The sequence below is a fragment of the Peromyscus maniculatus genome, chromosome 9, assembly GCF_049852395.1.
Source record: "Peromyscus maniculatus bairdii isolate BWxNUB_F1_BW_parent chromosome 9, HU_Pman_BW_mat_3.1, whole genome shotgun sequence".
Taxonomy (NCBI): Eukaryota; Metazoa; Chordata; class Mammalia; order Rodentia; family Cricetidae; genus Peromyscus; species Peromyscus maniculatus.
This window is the reverse complement of record NC_134860.1, coordinates 49329049-49349255: the sequence shown is the minus strand read 5'-3', so window position 1 is coordinate 49349255 and position 20207 is coordinate 49329049. Positions and strand designations below refer to the sequence as shown.

Genomic DNA, 20207 nt, shown 5'->3' with positions numbered 1-20207 from the left:
GACATTAGATCCCACTGTAGATGGTTGTGAGCCACCATGTGGTTGATGGGAATTGAACTCAGGACCTCTGGAAGAGCAGCCAGTGCTCTTAACCTCTGAGCCATATCTCCAATCCTTCTTTTGTTTTTTTTGAGACAGGGTTTCTGTGTAGCTTTGAACCTTTCCTGGAACTCACAGAGATCCACCTGCCTCTGCCTCCCGAGTGCTGGGATTAAAGGCATGCGCCACCACCGCCCGGCTTAATATTCTTTTATTACATAAAATCATGATCATTAAAGAGGTTTTAATAACCAGCAGGAGTGAACATGCCTGTAATCTCAGCACTCAGGAGGCAGAGGCAGGCAGATCTCTGAGTTCAAGGCCAGCCTGGTCTACAAAGTGAGATCCAGACAGCCAGGGCTATTACACAAAGAAACAGTGTCTCAAATCAAAAGGGGGATGGGGGGCTTTAATAATATGTTTATAAAGTACAGTGGCCCAGTGACTTTGATTAGGGTTTTGTTTCTGTGTTTTGTTTCTTTTTTTTTTTTTTTTTTTTGTTTTTTTTTTTTTGTTTTTCGAGACAGGGTTTCTCTGTGTAGCTTTGCGCCTTTCCTGGGACTCACTTGGTAGCCCAGGCTGGCCTCAAACTCGCAGAGATCCGCCTGGCTCTGCCTCCCGAGTGCTGGGATTAAAGGCGTGCGCCACCACCGCCCGGCTGTGTTTTGTTTCTTAAAGCATCTTGTCTTTTTGTAGATTGGGTGGCCTAAGTCTTCTAATTTTCCTGTTCTCTGTGGTTTATCATTAGAATGCCATTATGTTTGGGAAAAAACGACACACAGATGTACAGTTCTACACAGAAGTTGGAGAGATCACTACGGATTTGGGGAAACATCAACACATGCATGACCGAGATGACCTCTATGCTGAGCAGGTCTGAGGAATTCAGAATCATATTTACAGAATAGTAGAGTGGGGTTAAGTATGAGCTGAGAGATGTATTTTATGCTCCTAAGTAGGTACCAAATAACTTCAGTATCTGTTCTGGTGATTCAGTGTAATGACTTATGAACTAAGCATAGGCCAGACAGTCAGCTCTATAGTTTATGGTTTGAGGCTTAAACACGATCAAGTGTCAGAGTAAGGAAAATTAAAACTACAAAAGAATTTTGAGCTTTTTAAGGGGAAATACTGTTAACAAGTCATGTGATGACTGTGAAAAATACTCTTTTCCTCCACAGATGGAACGAGAAATGAGACACAAACTGAAAACAGCCTTTAAGAATTTCATTGAAAAAGTAGAGGCTCTAACAAAGGAGGAGCTGGAGTTTGAAGTACCGTTTAGGGACCTGGGGTAATACACTTCCTCTTCCTCTTGTCTTATCCTGAAAGCTCATGGGTCTAGGTTTTAGGGAAAGGGTTATTGATTCTTTAATAATTTAACATCACATATATTCTTTCTTCCTATAACTGATAATCATTGGGATAACAACTCAAAGATTGTAAGGATTTGGGACTAGAGAGATGGTTCCAGGAGGACCTGGTACCTCTGACCTCTGGGCACATATCCACATTCGAGCACACATGTACAATTTTTTTTTTTAAAGTAGATAACATATTTTTTAAATCTTTTTTTTTGTTTTTGTTTTTTGAGACAGGGTTTCTCTGTGTAGCTTTGGAGCCTGTCCTGGAACTCACTTGGTAGCCCAGGCTGGCCTCCAACTCACAGAGATCCGCCTGCCTCTGCCTCCTGAGTGCTAGGATTAAAGACGTGCGCTCATTTTTAAAATCTTAAGGGTTTACATGAGTGATTTCCTTGGGAGCCATTTGGCCAGGGGAAGATGCTTGTTTTATGCCAACAGCAGTCTCTGGTGTAGTAAGTGGACTGTTTGTTTTCTTTCCTTCAGGTTTAACGGGGCTCCCTACAGGAGTACCTGTCTCCTTCAGCCCACTAGCAGTGCACTGGTAAATGCTACAGAGTGGGTGAGTATTCTTGCATCCCTTCATTGTTGCTTTTGATTTTCTGGTCCTTTCCTTTTCACTTTTCTTCCTTCCCCACTGTTCAGAGATTAAACCCACAGTCTGCTACTTGCTGAGGACATGCTGTACTGCTGAGTAACACCCACATCCTTCTTGCTTACTCTTAGTAACAGAATTGTTAGAAAGGGGAAGGATCCAGGGGTGGTGGCGCACGCAGAGGCAGGCAAATGTCTGTGAGTTCCAGGACAGCCAGGGCTACATGAAGAAACCTGTCTCAAAAACCAAATCGGGTGGGAGAGTGAGGAGAGGGATTCCTTTTGATCCTAATTATTCTGATTTTCATCTTGTGATGCCTAGCTCAAATTTAAAATTTATTAAGCAAATGATTCTTCTAAAGCGTCTGTAGTATTTAAAAAGTTTCTTTGAGGATTCCCTGAATTTATTCTCCTTGAGAGAAGCACTAAAAGTTCTTAGTATGTGCTTTTATCTTTAAAAACAAGCTGGGAGGTGGTGGAGCAAGCCTTTAATCCCAGCAGGGAGGCAGAGGCAGGTGGATCTCTGAGTTCAAGGCCAGCATGGTCTACAGAGGAGGATCCAGGAAAGGTGCAAAGCACAGAGAAACCCTGTCTCGAGAAAAATAAATAAATAAAACAGTTTTCCTTTGTGTGGTAATTTAGATTCTGAAATCATTTGAAAAATGCTTGGAGGGAAGTTTACATTATAATGATGCAACTCCTATTTTGACAGCCACCTTTTGTGGTGACATTGGATGAAGTAGAGCTGATCCATTTTGAGAGGGTCCAGTTTCACCTGAAGAATTTTGATATGGTGATTGTCTACAAGGATTACAGCAAGAAAGTCACAATGATCAATGCCATTCCTGTCGCCTCTCTAGACCCCATCAAGGAGTGGCTGAAGTAAGTAAACCTGCTGGCCACTTCCCATTTGCCCTGTGTTATAAAATGCTGTCTGTTACACCATGGTGTGTGCCTGTAGTTCCAGCTACTTGGGTGCTTGAGACAGAAGAAATTGGGAGTCCACCTGAGCCCAGAAATTGGGAGTCCAGCCCAAGTAATACATGAGAATCTTGTCTCTGGGGTGTGTGTGTGTGTGTGTGTGTGTGTGTGTGTGTATTAGGTGATACAGTATACACCCTCTCTTCTCTTCATTCACCTAAACAGTTGACTTCTACTCTGATTTAATCTATACTTGTACGAAATTATGTGACTATAAATCTAGGAACCCCAATTGAGAGAAAACATAACAATACTTACTTTCTGAGACTGGCTCAGTTCTCTTATATGCTGCCTACAGTTGCATTGACATTTATGTCTGTCAGGTCCTTATCCGTTCTTACGCACCTGGGTTGGTTCCATAGCTTAGCTTCTGTGAACAGGACTGCAGTAAACACTGATATGCAAATACCTCTGTGACATACTGGCTTGGAGTGCAAAGGTGGATTGGATTTCTAGTCTTTTGAGAAAGCTTCATATTGATGACCACAGAGATTGAATAAGTGTATAAGGATTCTCTTGACTACTGTCATTTGTTTTTTTCTTGGTAACTTATATTCTGACTAAAGTAAGATGAAATAATCGTAGTTTTGATCTTTGTTTCTCTGATGGCCAGTGAAGCTTAACATTTTTTCATATTTTCATTAACAATTATATTTCTTTTATGAATCTGTGTGCCTGTGTGTATGGATCTGTACTATATGTGTGCAAGAACCCATGGAAGCCAGAAGAGAAGTAGATGTTGGAAACTGAACCAGGGTCCTCTACAAGAGCAGTAAGCACTTTTAACCTCTGAACCATCCCTCCGGCCCCAAATGTTCTACATTTATTTATTTGTTGGCTGGGGCATGCAGCATCATGCCACAACCCACATGTGGAGTCGGTTCTTTCTTCTACCATGTGGTTCAAGGGATGAAACTCAGGTCATCAGGTTAGCAGGTGCCCTTACCTGATGAATCTTTTCACTGAGATTTTGTTCTTCTCTTTTTTTTTTGGTGGGAGGGGTTTCGAGACAGGGTTTCTTTTCTCTCTGTAGCTTTTTGCCTTTCCTGGATCTCGCTCTGTAGACCAGGCTGGCCTTGAACTCACAAAGATCCACCTTCCTCTGCCTCCTTGTTCTTCCTTGAGTGCTGGGATTAAAGACGTGTGCCACCACCGCCCGGCTTTTGTTGTTCTTCTCTTAAGACAGAGTCTCATGAAAGCAAGGCTGACCTCAACTCAGTATGTACCACTAAGGATAACCTTGAACTTCTTCTATCCTGCCCCGACCTCCTGAGTGCTAGGATTGCTGGTTGTGTGCCCCACACAGTTTATGCGGTTTAGAGATCAGACCTAGGCTCTGCATGCTAGGCAGCACTTTGCCAACTGAGCTACATCCCCAGGTCCTGTCTGTTCATTAACCTATGTATTGTTGGTTTGTTTTGATTTCTTGTTAGGTTTTGAGTTCTTAGTGTTTTTTCATTTTTATGTATAGATGTTTTGCCTACATGTATGTCTGTGCATTACTTGCATGCCTGGTGCCCACGGAGACCAGAAGATGGCATCTTATCCCTTGGAACTGGAGTTATATATGTTTTTTAAGCACCCATTGCTTCTAAAAAACAACCTTTGTCTTTATTCTAGACATTAATCCTCTGTCAGATAATTGGCAAAGATTTTCCTCCCATTCTGTAGGCTGTCTTCACTCAATTAACTTTTGCTGTATAGCTTTTTAATTTTATGAAGTCCTATTTGTCTTTTGTTTGTTTTTCAATACAGGGTTTCTCCTAGCTATCTGGAACTCACTCTGTAGACCAAGGTGGCCCCGAACTCCCAGAGATCCACTGCCCAGCCCATTTGTTAGTTGTTGTTGTTGTTGGGGGTGCAAGTGTGAGATAAGGATCTAGTTCCATTCTTCTACAAGTGAATATTCTTATTATAATACCTTTTTGTTAACTAATGAGGCTAACTTCTCTGATGTGTATTTTTGTCATCTTTGTCAAAAATCATGTGACTATTACTATGTCTAGATCTTCTGTTCTGTTCCTTCGATCTGTGGTCTGTTTTGTGTAAGTACAATGCTATTGTTACTGTGGCTGTAATACAACTTGAAATCAAGAATGATAGTATGTACACTTTACTTTCCTGCTTAAGATTGCTTTGGTTATCTGAGTTCACATGTGCTTCCAATTTTAAGGATTTTTTTTTCCATTCGATTGTTTGTTTTACATTTTTGTGAAGAATGCGTTGGAATTTTGATTGGGATTATATTGAGTCTATAGATTGCTTTTGGTAAGGTAGCCATTTTCACACTATTAGTTTTTCCAATCCATTAGCATGGAAGATCTTGTGTTATAGAGGTCTTTTACACCCTTGGGTTTATTCCAAGGCTTTGACATGTGGATGGGGGTATTGGTTTGGGTTTGGAATTTTGTTTTGTTTCTGTTTTTTCATTTTGAGACATGGTTTCTATGTATGGCCCTGGCTGTCCTGGAACTCACTCTATTGACCAGGCTGGCCTCAGACTCACAGATACACCCCTTCCTCTGCCTCTCTAGCGCTGGGATTAAATATGAGTGCCACCACTGTCCGGCTTAATTGATTTTATACTGTTTGGTGTTTTCTTATTCCTATCTCACTTAATATTATCGTAGTGTGTTTCTTATCTGTGACTTCAAGGATGTGTTTTTGGTTTTTTGTTTTGTTTTGTTTTTTTCTTCAGTTTGAAGGATTCCTTCTGGTATCCGATTTCAGTTTGGTTTTCTTCAGTGTCTCTCTGTATGGACTTCCTCTTTCATAGCTTATATTATCTTTTTTTTAATTTAACTTTATTTTCTGTGCATTGGTGGGAAGGTGTTAGATTCCCCTGGAACAGGAGTTACAGACAATTGTGAGCTGCCATGTGGGTGCTGGGAATTGAACTCAGGACCTCTGGAAGAGCAGCCAGTGCTCTTAACCTCTGAGCCATCTCTCTTGCCCCATGGCTTATATTTTCATAGCTTATATTCTCTTATTTCTTTCAGCAATAGTGTTCTTTTGGAATTTGTTTAGTTTAAGTGGTCTTTGCCTTCTGAGTTCTTTTTCTGAAATTTCATCTAATCCACTCACTACAGACCATAAGGGTTGATGATTTGGGGAGGAGTGATGTCACCTGCTTTTCTATTACTGCTCCTTGGTTGGATTTGATTCCCTCCCCACCCACTACCTTATTGTGAATGGAAAGATGAAAAACCATCTCAGTGACACTAGTGACTCGTACTGTGTTCACAGAACAAGAGGGCAGTGTATCTAGCAAAGGGAATTTGGGGGGGGGGGGGGTCAGGGAGGCTGAAGTCATGCAGTCAATGACATGAGCCATTCCCAGCTCTTGGCCAGCAGAGGACAACAGAGAAAGAATGTTGGGGTGGAGGCAACATGGTGGTATTGAGTATGAAAGCGATCTAGTGTTGCTTGATTTCCTGTATTCTGCCTTGAGTTTCCCCAGTTAGAACTGAAGCAGATCTGAGACAAAACCTTGTTTGTGTTCATCTCCCAAAGAACTGGACTTCGCTCTTGCTGCTTTCTTCCATTGTCTAGAAACTGTTCTTCCCTGTGACTTTCTAGTTGTTCCATATGGAAAGGACTGTACTCCATGCTTATCTTACTACTAAAAGAAAAAGAGAGTCTGGAGAGATGGTTTAGCAGATATGAGCTCTTGCAGAGGACCCAGGTTAATTAATTAAATTGGCTAATTAATTTTTTAAAAATTAAATTTATATAAATTAAAATTTATAAGCCGGGTGATGGTGCATGCCTTTAATACCAGCACTCAGGAGGCAGAGGCAAGTGGATCTCTGTGAGTTCGAGGCCAGCCTGGTCTACAGAGCGAGATCCAGAACAGGCACCAAAGCTACACAGAGAAACCCTGTCTCAAAAAAAAACAAAAAAAAAAAATTTATATAATTGAATTTATAAAATTATTCCTCACAGAGTTCCATAGTGTTTAGAATAGAAATTTTAGAAAATTTAGAATTTTATTTTAGAAAATTTAGAAATTATTAAATTTATGAGCTCTTGCAGAGGACCTAGGTTAATTATTAAGATTTAGAAAGTAGAAATTTTAGTGTAGCTAACATTGCTTAAAGCAGATTCTGTTAGTAGGTATCAGACAGACATTTATTTTTATCCTCACTGTAGTCACTTTTTCTATATCCTTTTTAAGATTTATTTTATTTTTTTAAATTTCTACTTTATGTGCATCGGTGTTTTGCCTTCATGTATATCTGTGTGAGGGTGTCAGGTCTCCTAGAACATGGAGTTGTGAGCCACCATGTGGGAATTGAACTCAGGACCTCAGAAAGAGCAGTCAGTGCTCTTAACCACTGAGCCACCTCTCCAACCCCTTAAGATTAATTTTATGAATATAATGCTTTACTTTCATGAATGTATATGCACTCCATGTGTACCTGGTAGGCATGGAGTTTAAAGATCCCCTGGAGCTGGAATTGTAGGCGGTTGTGAGCCACCAAGTGGATGATGAGAACTGAACACGGGTCCTCTGCAAGAGTTTGTAACCGCTGGACCATCTCTCTAGGCCTGCTTTTCTCCTCTCAGTCATCACTCTAACGTAACAGTCCACAACACGAGTTAGTACAAAGTCATGAGAGCACCTTATAAATTGAAAACATTTTACATACTTAGAAAGATATGCCCATCTTCAGAGAGTGCCTTTGTCAAATGAAAACACACAGGAAAACAGGAATGTTGTGGGGAAGGGCCAGGGGAAACTACCCTTGTTCTTCATTACGGGTGAATGAATGAAGTTAAGGTGGCATCAGCAAGGGTTAGGGAAGCCTGGGTGAGTCATACAAAGACAGGTGAGAAACAGAATCACTGGGGGAAAGGAATAACTCAGAATTGTTTTGAGGAACAAAGCTTGTATGGGTTGGAATGCTTTTCTGCCATGAGGGTCAGTGCTCTGGGAATTCAAATACTAGCCATTTGAGGCATGCCCAGTGAAAGCTAGTAGTCCTAATGACAGTTGACATTGTCGGAAAATACAGTTTGATTCTGATTTTGTAATGTCGTTTTAGTTCCTGTGACCTAAAGTACACAGAAGGAGTACAGTCCCTCAACTGGACTAAAATCATGAAGACCATTGTTGATGACCCTGAGGGCTTCTTCGAACAAGGTGGCTGGTCTTTCCTGGAACCTGAGGGTGAGGTGCGTGAGTGTGGGGTTTCCTGTTTTATTTTGTATGCGGTGTTGCCTGGGGTCAGTTAGGTACAAGAGAATGACATTGAGAAGTAGCACATAAAGGACCTGACCAGCAGAGAGAAGCTAAAGTCATAACTCGGGATTAATGTTTCTTTAGGACAGTTTCACAGGTAAATGATAAATTCACTAGGTATTGGTAGTCATTGCCCACATTTCTTTGAATTTATAAAATTATTCCTCACAGAGTTCCTAGTGTTTGGAGGAGATGGGATTAAAATAAAATAAAAAGTATTTTAAAAAATAGTCCTCCCGAGGCTGAAGAGAAGTTAAGAGCAGCACTGCCTGCTCCTCCAGAGGACCCAAGTTAAATTTCTAGCAACCACATGGCAGGCAGTCCATGACATCTAACTCCAGTTCCAGGAGATTCGAAGCCACAGCACTGCCACACCCAGTTTATAGCCATACATGCAAGCCAAATTCCTATACACGGAAAATATAAAGAAATGAATCTTTAAAAAATAAATAAATAGTCACCAGGTGTGGTGATGCACACCTTTAATTTCTGCACTCAGAAGGCAGAGGTAAGCAGGTAGGTCTCTGTGAGTTCAAGACCAGCCTAGTCTATATAGCGAGTGCCAGATGAGGACTACACAGTGAGACCCTGTCTCAAAAAATTTTTTTAATTAAAAACTTGTTTTGAATAGAGCCCTCCTTGGCATAGTGCATTAATAGAAAGTGTGTTCTGTCATTAATTTCCACAGATGAATTGGCTGTTTCCCAGTCTAATAAGTGTACCTTAATGAATAATTTTAAGACAAGTCCTTTATCTCTCTTGGTCATTTGACTTAAGTTTTTATATATGAAATGCTAGTGTACTAAGTACATTCAATTAATTTGTTAATAAGGCAAATATGATAAAGTAGTAAATGGGTCTTATTCTCTCTGTACTTCACCAGGGAAGTGATGCTGAGGAAGGAGACTCTGAGTCTGAGATTGAGGATGAGACTTTTAATCCTTCTGAGGATGACTATGAAGAGGAAGAAGAGGACAGTGATGAAGATTACTCATCAGAAGCAGAAGAATCAGGTTAGAGAGTGTCTGATGGACTAGAGAAATGGCTCAGTGTGTGTGACAGCACTTGCTGTACAGGTCCTGAGCTCGGGTCCCTGCATGTCCATAGGAAGCCAGCCACCAACTCCCTTGTGATAGCACCAGGGAATGATTGGGGGGACACGGACAAGAGAACCATGGGGACTTGTAGGCCACCAGCCTAGCAGAAAACAAACAGGAGCTTCAGGCTCACCGAGAGGCCCTGTTGGAAGGAAATAAGATAAAGAAGAGGGCTTTAAACACCCTCCTCTGTCCATGCACCTGCACACATGGAAAATAACATTTTAAAGGAGAAAACACCCCAGGCTCACGACTTTAATCTCAGCACTTGGGAGGCAGAGGCAGGCGGATCTCTGAGTTCAAGGCCAGCCTGGTCTACAGAATGAGAGCCAGAACAGGCACCAAAACTACACGGAGAAACCCTGTCTTGAAATGTTGTATTTCTACATGATTAATGTGCAATCAATATTTTTCCAGACTATTCCAAGGAATCTCTGGGCAGTGAAGAAGAAAGTGGGAAGGACTGGGATGAGCTAGAAGAAGAAGCTCGAAAAGGTTATTTTAAGATTTGTTGTTTGGGGTGATTTATTCTTTGTCTTGAGGTGTTGATGTGGGGAGCCAGTGAGAACTGGAAAAGAACTCTATAGAATTGTTTGGGTGGAGGTTGGGGTGGTGCCTCAGCCGGGAAAGTGATGATTGCCACTCAAGTGAAGAACTTGAGTTTGGGCTCCTAGAGCCTCTACATAAAACCGGACCCAGCAGTGTGCGCCTGTGATCCCAGTGCTGGGTGGCAAAGATTTAGGATCCTTGGGGGCTAAGGACTGACCCGCCTACCCCATTAGTGGACTCTCAAGTTCAGTCCCAGACCCTGTCTCATAAGATGGAGAGCGGTTGAGGAAGACAGCCAATTTCAACCTCCGCCCTGTGTGCTCCCCCAAACACACAGACACACAAAATACATAAATATATATGAAACAAAATCTAAGCCAAGGGTAGAATGTGACCAGAGGGAGAGGTAAGATCTAGAATGTGTCCATAGGCTCCAGGTGGACTTGATTCCATCCCTTCCATCTTTTCAGTGTGCACAGAAGTGTGATTCCCCATAGTCAGAACGTTACAGTTAGGAATATTGTATAGTTGGTATTACTACTCTGAAGCCAAGCCCAAATAGAAATTATTAAAAATTAAAATGAGCCGGGCAGTGGTGGCGCACGCCTTTAATCCCAGCACTCGGGAGGCAGAGGCAGGCGGATCTCCATGAGTTCGGGGCCAGCCTGGTCTCCAAAGCGAGTTCCAGGAAAGGCTCAAAGCTACACAGAGAAACCCTGTCTTGAAAAACCAAAAAATAATAATAATAATAATAATAATAATAATAATAATAATAATTAAAATGAATGTGTTAGCTGCTGTACCCCTGACATTGTGGTAAGTGCTTTGGGCAGAGGTAGCCTTTTAATTCTCCTTGTAAATAAACTCTTTGGGAGGAAAGATTGAGCACTTGTCTAGGTCACATAACTAGTAACTGACTAAATGAAGATTAACACTCAAATTGACATACTGGCTCATGCTATCCATTAATAGTAGGTATGTTAAGCTAACGAATCACTCTGCCTTCTGCTTAGCGGACCGTGAAAGCCGTTATGAGGAAGAAGAAGAACAGAGTCGAAGTATGAGCCGGAAGAGGAAGGCATCTGTACATAGTTCAGGCCGTGGCTCAAACCGTGGTTCCAGACACAGCTCTGCACCCCCCAAGAAAAAGAGAAAGTAATATGAACCTTGGTCCTATGCTCCATTCTCTCTGCAGACAACTCCTAAAAATCCGACATGACTTAGAAACTGTTTCTCCTTTTGATTTTGTTGACGTTTTTGCCGTATGTGTTTATGGGTTTAGGGGCCATTTGTGTGGACCAAGCTACTCGGGGAATTCCAGGCCCACCAGGACACGTGCCAGTGGCCCCGTTCAGATGGCTGGCAAGGGAGGCGATGTGGAAGGGCAGGAGGCTCCTCCCACTCTTGATACCGTTTGTTTTCTTCTGACAACCTATCTTTGCTGTTTCAAAGCTGAATTACCAAGACAGTGGTATAAGCTGACCACTAACTATTTCTACTATGGTTCTTTTTCCTTTGCATTTTTATTTTTTATGGCTTTTTGAGACAGTCTCGCTATGTAGCCATGACTAACCTTGAAGTCTCAGTAAACCAGGCTGGCCTCAGACTTGTAATCCTCTGGCTCTGCCTCCCAAGTGCTGGGTGGGACTCCAGCCCCGAGCCACCATACTTAGCTGAAGCATGGTTCTGGCCCCACAGGTTCAGTCCTCCTTCCGTCCCTTAAGCTCCAGATCTGAAGTTCTCGAGAAAGGCTCTTGGCCTTTGCTAGTGACCGTGGCACACACGGCTGAGCTAAAGGCAGAGTGGCTGACGGCTTGACTTAAGTCCCTGGTTTCTTGCCTCGTGCACATTTGGGGCGTTTCTGCTGCCTCGGAAGACGTAAGCACTGGCACTCACTCCATGGCTGGGTTTTTCTCCTTTCAAGTCCACTTGTGGTACAGTGCTAGAAGGCAGAGTCACCACTGTCTCTTCTGAGACATCTAAGGAAGAATGGCCATGCCGTGTACTCTGCAGGTGAAATCTAGAGGGAGGCTCACAGGACTCTACACAGATCTGAAAGAGAGTAAGGCATGTTGGCCTGACGTGTCTTGACAAGAAGAGAAGCTGGAAGGAGGCACGCCCACAAGGCTGGACTCTGCTGCTCCTGCCTTTACTTTCTCTGCGGCACCCTGTGTTGGTCACTTCTGATGACCAGCTGAAGTACTGGGGACATTCTCTTGCTGCCCTCCCTGCAGGCTCTGCATCCACCTGTCCCACTTCGCCTCCTCTACTGTGACTAAGAGAAGGGGCTTCTCAGATTTTATGTTTGTTTGTTTTCTCTCCTTAGCAGTAGGACTTGATATTTTGAATTTTGGAAGAACTAAAAGATAAATAAACTGGGATTTTTTTGTTTTGTTTTTTGTAAATTTGTCTTTTATGGCCATTTCTTTGCAGTTCCTGAAATGAAGTCTTGCCTACTAAAGGGTTACTGTGTTAGAACAAAATGCCTTTATCCAACTAGTACCACAGAAGTTCACGGGTGGTGGTAAGCCTCGCCGTTAGTTTGAGAAACAGCAGATAGCACAGGAGACCAGATTTATGGCATAGCATGTTACTTTATAAGAGACTCTCCCAGTGATTCCCTCAAATCTTAGAGTGGAGTAGTTCTTTCATGAAAACAAATCTTCAGTCATCTCCTTGTAAATGCTGTGGAGGGCAGCAGCTGCTCGAAGGGAAACCTTCAGCCTTCCAATTTGGATGGCCTGGTCTCCGGGGCTCACAACTGTGGAACAGGAGAAAGAAAGGTGTTAGGCAGTAACAGGGCTCCATTTACACACATTTGTTTGTTTGTTTGTTTGTTCGAGACAGGGTCTCACTCTAGCCCTAACTCACTGTATAGACCAGGCCTGTACCATCACACTCATCCAGTTACACACTTGTTTGTTTGTTTGTTTTTGTTTTTCGAGATAGGGTTTCTCTGTAGCTTTGGTGCCTGTCCTGGAATTCACTCTGTAGCCCAGGCTGGCCTCGAACTCACAGAGATCCACCTGCCTCTGCCTCCCGAGTGCTGGGATTAAAGGCATGCGCCACCACCGCCTGGCTCCAGTTATACACTTTTAATGCCTAGTATTTGACATATTGGAGTTCCCTGCCTCATTTCATAGGAAAGGGAAACCATTACAGTGTGGTGTACACACGTGAGGGAAAGGCTAAGGTGCTCTGGAGACACAAGGAGCACATAAGCCAGAACAGAGAAGAAAGGGTTTTTAGGGCTAGCCAGACAGCGGGTCCGTCCTCAGACCCTACATAGTGGAAGGCAAGAAACTGACTCCTACAGATTGTCCCCTGAGATTCACACCTGTGTACACATACATAATAAAAACGTTAAAAACAAAATAGACCTTTTTTCTACACTTACGAAGATTGAGTCTAGACAAGCATAGACATGTTCCAGAATGAAATACATATAGCTGCTGGGGAAAGACTTCAAAAGCATTTGTCCGCCAGCTTTACAGATAATGATGTCAACAGGTTAAAGTTACACATGAGTGGGTATTTTCTCTGAGCGAATGAAACTCAGAAGTATAGAACTGTATTACTCACTCTCTAGTTCTTGCTCCAGGACATCTCTTCCAGTTTCAAGTATTTGCCACAGTTCAAGGTACGCATAGCCGACATCTTGACACTCTTTCTTTTCTTCATCCAGAGGATCACTTACCACTGTAAATTTTAAACTGAAAACAAGGAGAATCCATTTAATTCAGCCTGTTTTAAAACTAAAATACCATTAAAGTTACAAACACGTGTAATCCCACTCCGGAGCAGAGGCAGGCAGATCTTTGAGTTCAAGGCCAGCCTAGTTTACAAAGTGAACCCTGCCTCCCCCCCCCCCAAAAAAAAAAAGTAATCATGGAGTTTGGAGAAGTGGTTAAGGGAATACAGCATTGGCTATTCTTCCAGAGAACCTGGGTTTGACTCCCAGCCCCCACCTGCTGCCTCACAATCATCTATCACTCGAGTCCCAGCAGATCTGACAGCCTCTGTGGGCATTCCACGTGGTACACACACACGGGCTGAATACCCGTGTACACATAAAACAAAAATGGAGAAGTAATCACAAATAATAGTGTTTTCCCTGAATCTGAATCCCATTCCCTGCCTCCCTCCTTTCTAAGGAGCCAGAAGTCAGGAATCTTTGGGAAAGGGTTGGGCATCCGCAGAAGTCAGGACAACTTTTGGGAGTTGGTTCTCCATTTCCACCGTGTGTATCCTGAGGATTGAACACAAGCCATCAGATTTGGAAGCAAGCACCTTTACCCACTAGCCTGCCTCAGCCCTTCTGAGACAATCTCATGAAGCCTAGGCTGGCCTGCAACTCACTACATAGCTATCCGAGACTGGCCTCCTGACTCCACCTCCCAAGTGCTGTGGTTGCAAGTGTGTGCCGTCCCTCCTGGCTCTTCCAGTAATCTTGGAAAAGCAAGTGCTGCTAATTGTGATGAGACAGCTGAATGGGGCTGAAAACTCAAGTTCTGAAAGGATCTGAAAGACCACAACCCTGCCTGAAGCAGAGCAGCACACTGGCCATGAGCTGCAAGTATACTGACCTCAGACCCCAAGGCTACAGAAAGCCAGGGTACTGGCATTATTGTGGGCTAGGGACAAGATCAAGTGCTGTGGGTAATTCCTGTCACTCTTCAAAAAGCATCCAAGCAACACAGCAAAGACCACAGAGTCAGAAGTGGGAGCTGAGATTCAAAAGCTGCTCTGACACACAAGGTGCTGTCTGCTGTACCATACTGGTCCAGACACCACAGGCAAAGTCAACTGAAATCCAACAGGAAGCAGAAGAGAGTAAAGAAAAGCAAGGTTTTTTAACAGCCAAAGGAAGAGGTAAACAGACACGCAGACAAACGCCCATACACCTAAGTAAAGGGTTTATAAAACTTTGTGTTTGTGCACCACCTACATGCATGGTGCCTGCAAAGAGGCCAGAAGAGGGCTTTGGATCCCCTGAATTAGAGGTGTAGATGGTTGTGAGCTGTGGTGTGAATACTAGGAATCAAACCTGGGTCCTCTGAAAGGGCGACCCAGTGCTCTTAACTGCTGAGCCATCGCTCCAACCCCACACATACAATTTTTAAGGTATTTTTTAAAATACAAGGATAAGCCAGGCAGTGGTGGGTCACACCTTTAATCACAGCACTCAGGAGACAGAGGCAGGAGGATCTCTTGTGAATTTGAGGCCAGCCTGGTCTACAAAGTGAGTTCCTAGACAGCTAGGCCTGTTAGACAGAGAAACTGTCTCAAAAAAAAAAAAAAAAAAAAAAAGAAAGAAAAAGAAAAGTATAAGCTGGGCATTAGAATGGCACAGTATTGGTGTGCACACAGCACTGCTGTGTATGTGAGAAGTTTGTTAAATGACCTTAGAATATCCAAATGTTCTGTCTGCCCCATGTAGGACACTATCAGGATTCCTATCATTGCGGTCACCCACACACAAGTCCCTGCCACAGGTGAAATACAAACTAAACCTAAAATAACTGAATGGGCAGTCAGATACATAAAGTTGACTCAAGTAGATAGGAGATCCATCAAGAGAAAATTAAATTATTACAGTATTTGCATTAGCGCAAAACTAAACTCAAACTTGGTAAATCCGATCTGAATATCTGCATTGTCAATGTGAAGTGGCTTACCATCCCGCATCAGGATCTTGAGCATGCAGCATGGCAAACAGAAACTGTCTTCTGCCTTGTTGTTCCACTGGGTCCAGGTCTATCACTGAAAGGTAAAAGAAAAGCAAAGAGTAGAGGGATGAGTCTGTAGCTCATGCTACAGTGTTTGCCTAGTGTACAAGAGGCCCTAGACGGAAAAGGCTATTGTTGCTCTTTGCATACAGGACTCATGACTGATAAAGCCTACAGTGATACAAAGCAAACAGGCAAGGGAGGCCTACAGGTTGGCTCCCTGTTTCATAAGATTTTACTGCAAATAGCTAAAATCGAGCTGGTCGTAGTGGTGCACGCCTTTAATCCCAGCACTTGGGAGGCACAGGGAGGCTGATCTCTGAGTTCAAGGCCAGGCTGGTCTACAAAAGCAAGTTCCAGGACAGCCAGGACTGTTACACAGAGAAATGCTGTCTTAAAAAAAGAAAATAGCTAAAATTGGAGCTGGAGAAGTGGCTCAGAGGTGAAGAGCATTGAGGTTCCAGGTTCAATTCCCAGCACCCACATGGTGACTAACTACTACTATCTGTAACTCTTCCCAAGGGATTCCAAACACCCTCTCTTGACCTCTGCAGGCACTGCATGCATGTGATGAACAGACATACATGTGGGAAGAATATCCAGGTGTGAAATAAAAATAAATCTAAATAAAATTTAATAAGAAAATAGCTAAAATCATCTGTGTGCATACAATCTGTGGCTGCCTGCCCACGCCTGCATGCATGTGTGTGTGTGTGTGTGTGTGTGTGTGTGTGTGTATCAATCAAATAGGAAGATAGAAAAAATGGATATCATGCCTGACTTTCTCCAAAAATATTTATTTACTTCTAATATCCCTTCCTGTGAAAGCTACTGAGAAACATCTATTAAAATAAAAAATCACGCCAGGCATGGCAGTGTATGCTTTATCCCAGCACTCTAGAGGCAGAGGCGGGCAACAAATGTCACAGGAAGGAAAGCTAACGCAGAGGAAGGGACTTAGCATTGCAAGAGTTGATATCTATTCTAGAATAACAGAAATAATAAAAGTTATGACCCAGTTGTGTGGGAGTGAAGGATGTGGATGTAGAGAAGCATACCTTAAAATGTGTATCTGAGATAGGAACATCTACAATTAGTATATCATAGAACAGCAGTGTAAGTAGTATTTAGATAGATTAGTAAATTTAAAAAATAGCTGAAAAAATTAAAAAGCCATTACAGAGAGTTCAGTCATGGGGTAGGGGTAGAAAGAGTGATTTGTAGAGATACTGTAGAATAAATGACTGAATTAAAATCTGTGTTTCAGGCTTACTTGATATTTTTTAAGCCATATGCATAGACTTCTTTGGTAAATATGATAACTAGGGGGAATGAGTGGATTCACCTCCCTCTTGGAAACCCAGAGTAGCTCTGATCACAACAAATGTCTGGTTGCCTCCTGTGCCCACTCACCATGCAGGGGAGCTCACCCTTGCTAAAGTGGAAGTGGATTTCTTCTCCTGCCCTCGGTTTCCTCAGGGACATCGGAGTCTCTGTCTCAGACAGAGGCAGATCATAGAACTTGTACTCCACAAACACCTGCTGTATATTCTCGTCAGACATGACCTCAGCCTCCGGGCAGAAGGCCAGGGAGACAATCTCAATGCACATCTTCTCTGAATCCTGAGATGGAGATATTGATTTCCTAAAGGTTAATGGGGCTGCAGTGTTAACACGACACCCTCTAGAAACTCATCATGGCACACTATAGGACGTCATTTACTGGCAATTCACAGGCAAAGCGGTTACCAACAGATAACGTGACGAAACTGCCACAGAGTCACTGGGAAGTTTGTGAGGAGACGCCTGTTTCTATCTCCTCCCCGAGTCGTTACTCCAAGCCAGCCTTTCCTGGCTCTCCACAAAGAATGAAGAAGCTGGGGATGAAGGTTCACTGGGGAAGCCCAGGCAGGAAGGTCTTGAGTTCAAGGCCAGCTTGGGCTGTGTAATGAGATCTTATCTTTCACACACACACACACACACACACACACACACACAAACTAGGCTGGGCATGGCAGCACATGCCTTTAATCTCAGCACCTAGGAGGCACAGACAGGTGGATCTCAGATCTTGGCCAGCCTGGTCTACAGAGCAAGTTCCAGGACAGCCAAGGCTACACAGAGAAACCCTGTCTGAAAAACAAGATTAAAATTAAAAAAATAAAACACACACACACATACAAAGGATAAAGAAAAGTGATTTCTGAAAAGATGGATTTTTCGCTTTCTCAATGAAACCCACACCAGCATTTTTCCATGAGTTACAGCCGCTTCAGTCACTATAGCAAAGAGCTCAACTTAGACACGTGCCAAAGAGGAGGCCACCAGGCCACCACACAGCATCTGCTCTGCCTCAGCTCCATTTCAAAATCACTGTCACACCATCCTCTCTTCTCACTGTTCTTTGTCTACAGTGGCACAAGAGCTGTCGGTTAGAAGATTGGCATGTGTCTAGTTTCCAAAAGTATACAAGTGAACACAAGCCCCTCCTGCAGTGTGGCAGCCAGGCGACATCAAGCCCTGGTACCCTTGCACCAGGGAGGGTCTGTAAGCCCAAGCACTAGCCCCTACCCTGCCTGTTCTTTCCAGAAGCAAGTGAAGAAGCTTCTGTGTCTTTGGAGAAATGCAGCGGGCGCAACCTCCCGATGAGTCTGCATCCCGGTCACGTGGGCCGCTTCTTCAAAATGACTTGTTTGCCGTTGTCTCCTCAGTAACTCACACAAGGAAACCACTGGCTTCTTTCTTTCTCACTACCACTTTTCAAAGTGAAAGACTAAGCGAAGTTGGATTAGAGGGGTGGCGAGATGCCTCTGAGGTCAAGATCAACTGGCTGCTCTTCCAGAGGCCTCAGTTTCAATTCCCAGCCACCACATGAGGGCTCAGAGCTTCCCCGTAACTACAGGTTCCAGGGGACCTGACTCCCGCTTCAGACCTCCAAGGGCACCAGATAAGCATGTGGTACACAGACATGCATGCAGGTAAAGCACCCTCACACATAAAATAAAAATAAATCTAAAAAAAAAAAGGAAAGACAAAGCATTAAAAATAAAATGCAATAGAGAAGGACACAACAGAATAGAACACGGTTGGTGAGACTGGCCTGTGTCTCACTCTGAGTTTCTCCACACTGTGTAACACAGTGGTTTTTCAGGTAGGCCCCTGCACTGAGAGACTCCATTTTTGAGGATGAAAGACAACTGTGCACCTGCGTGGACACGTGACTGGCACCATCTGTCCAGTACTACCCACGTGGCACAGACTGATAAGGGATAGAAAGGAAGCCACCCTGCATATAAATGTATCAGGGAAAGTTGACTCTCTAGGAGCACGTGAGCATATTAAAAGCAGGTCATGAAACCAGGCCCGAGGATTTATCAGGAATGCCAGACTGAGGAAACGGAGCTCTCTCATCCGAGCCCCATAAAGGAAGGACAAGCCCCACCCGTCCTCTGACATGGGACAGCCTGATGCAAATGTCAGGGGACCGGCAGGCTACGGTTTCCCGAATTCCCGACTGTCCCAGGGGCTTCTGCATGGCTGTGTGAGGCGACCAATCTACTTCGGTTGCTATCAGCCTGTCCACTTCACCCTCCTGAACCTGTCAGCCATGCGTCTGCCTGTCCCTCACCTCGCCCCTGCAGCTCAACCCCACAGTGCAGCCGGACTCCGCAGCAGCAGCCACGGCACCTGTCAGAGACGCCCAGGAGCTTTGTCACCTTACGGCCACAGCGGCTCCGACGGCGGCGGCGGCGGCGGCGGCGCTTACCAGCTTCTCTGCCCTGAAACTTCTGGAATTTTGCTGTGGCCTCTTGACCCTTTCCAATCTTTAAAGTGATGCATAATGTGTGGTTTAAGAGAACCTGTGCTCTCCCCCACAAGGCTGTCAAGGAAAGCAAGACTGTCTGGGAAATTGCTTCTATTGAAACTGATGCCTGGTGTGAATTTGTTATTCAACGAATTCTGAGCCAGGCGGTGTGGTGGTGCACACCTTTGATCCCAGCACTTGGGAGGCAGAGGCAGGCGGATCTCTATGAGTTCAAGGCCAGCTTGGTCTACAAAGCAAGTTCTAGGACAACCAGTGCTACACAGAGAAACCCTGTCTGGTGGGGGGGCACCTGCTTGTGACTCTTCTGAGAAGCCTACACCCATGCTCTGTTTTATTCTTTTCCTGAGTGCCTTTCTACGTCAACAAACTTCAGTCAGCTTCATATGCTTTTCTGTGCTGAAGCCCCGGCTGCTGATTTTGCCTACGTGAGGTCTGTGCCATAGCTCCTCGGGCTGCTGCGGCTGCTGCTGCTGCTGCTGCTGCTGCTGCTGCTGCTGCTGCTGCCGCTGAAGTAAGACTTAGACATTACTACAGGCAGTATTCTCCTTACTGCACAGTCTGACACTTCTTGTATCATCAACCTGTGTTCTTAACAACAACAAAAAGGGGTGAGGGGAGGGGACAGTGAGATGGCTCAGCAGGTAAAGGAAGGCGTTAGCTTCCCAGCCTGGCCACCTGAGTTCAATCCCTGGGACACACACAGCAGAGAAGGGCCACACCCCCAACGCCTGCAGGTTGTACTCTGATACCCACACACATGTAGTGGCACACACACACACACACACA

At 44.0% G+C, this 20207-nt stretch overlaps 2 protein-coding genes across 17 annotated transcripts in view; one reads left to right on the top strand and one right to left on the bottom strand.

Annotated features, from left to right (window-relative positions):
- Supt16h (SPT16 homolog, facilitates chromatin remodeling subunit) overlaps window positions 1-12271 on the top strand; it is a 37460-nt gene extending 25189 nt beyond the window's left edge. The window contains exons 19-26 of the mRNA XM_006993401.4: window positions 788-913; window positions 1221-1333; window positions 1887-1962; window positions 2707-2876; window positions 8024-8153; window positions 9104-9233; window positions 9735-9812; window positions 10880-12271. Of these exons, the coding sequence (XP_006993463.1) occupies window positions 788-913; window positions 1221-1333; window positions 1887-1962; window positions 2707-2876; window positions 8024-8153; window positions 9104-9233; window positions 9735-9812; window positions 10880-11025 (969 nt within the window). The 3' untranslated portion in view covers window positions 11026-12271. The remainder of the gene's footprint in view (window positions 1-787; window positions 914-1220; window positions 1334-1886; window positions 1963-2706; window positions 2877-8023; window positions 8154-9103; window positions 9234-9734; window positions 9813-10879) is intronic.
- Window positions 12272-12440: 169 nt separating this feature from the next.
- Window positions 12441-20207, bottom strand: part of LOC102923266 (RPGR interacting protein 1) — a 30354-nt gene continuing 22587 nt past the window's right edge. For all 16 annotated transcript variants that reach the window (XM_076544961.1, XM_076544967.1, XM_042284821.2 and 13 more), the window contains exons 9-12: window positions 17026-17218; window positions 15545-15629; window positions 13449-13579; window positions 12441-12627 (exon numbers count right to left, since the gene is read on the bottom strand). In XM_076544961.1, the coding sequence (XP_076401076.1) occupies window positions 12515-12627; window positions 13449-13579; window positions 15545-15629; window positions 17026-17218 (522 nt within the window). In that variant the 3' untranslated portion in view covers window positions 12441-12514. The remainder of the gene's footprint in view (window positions 12628-13448; window positions 13580-15544; window positions 15630-17025; window positions 17219-20207) is intronic.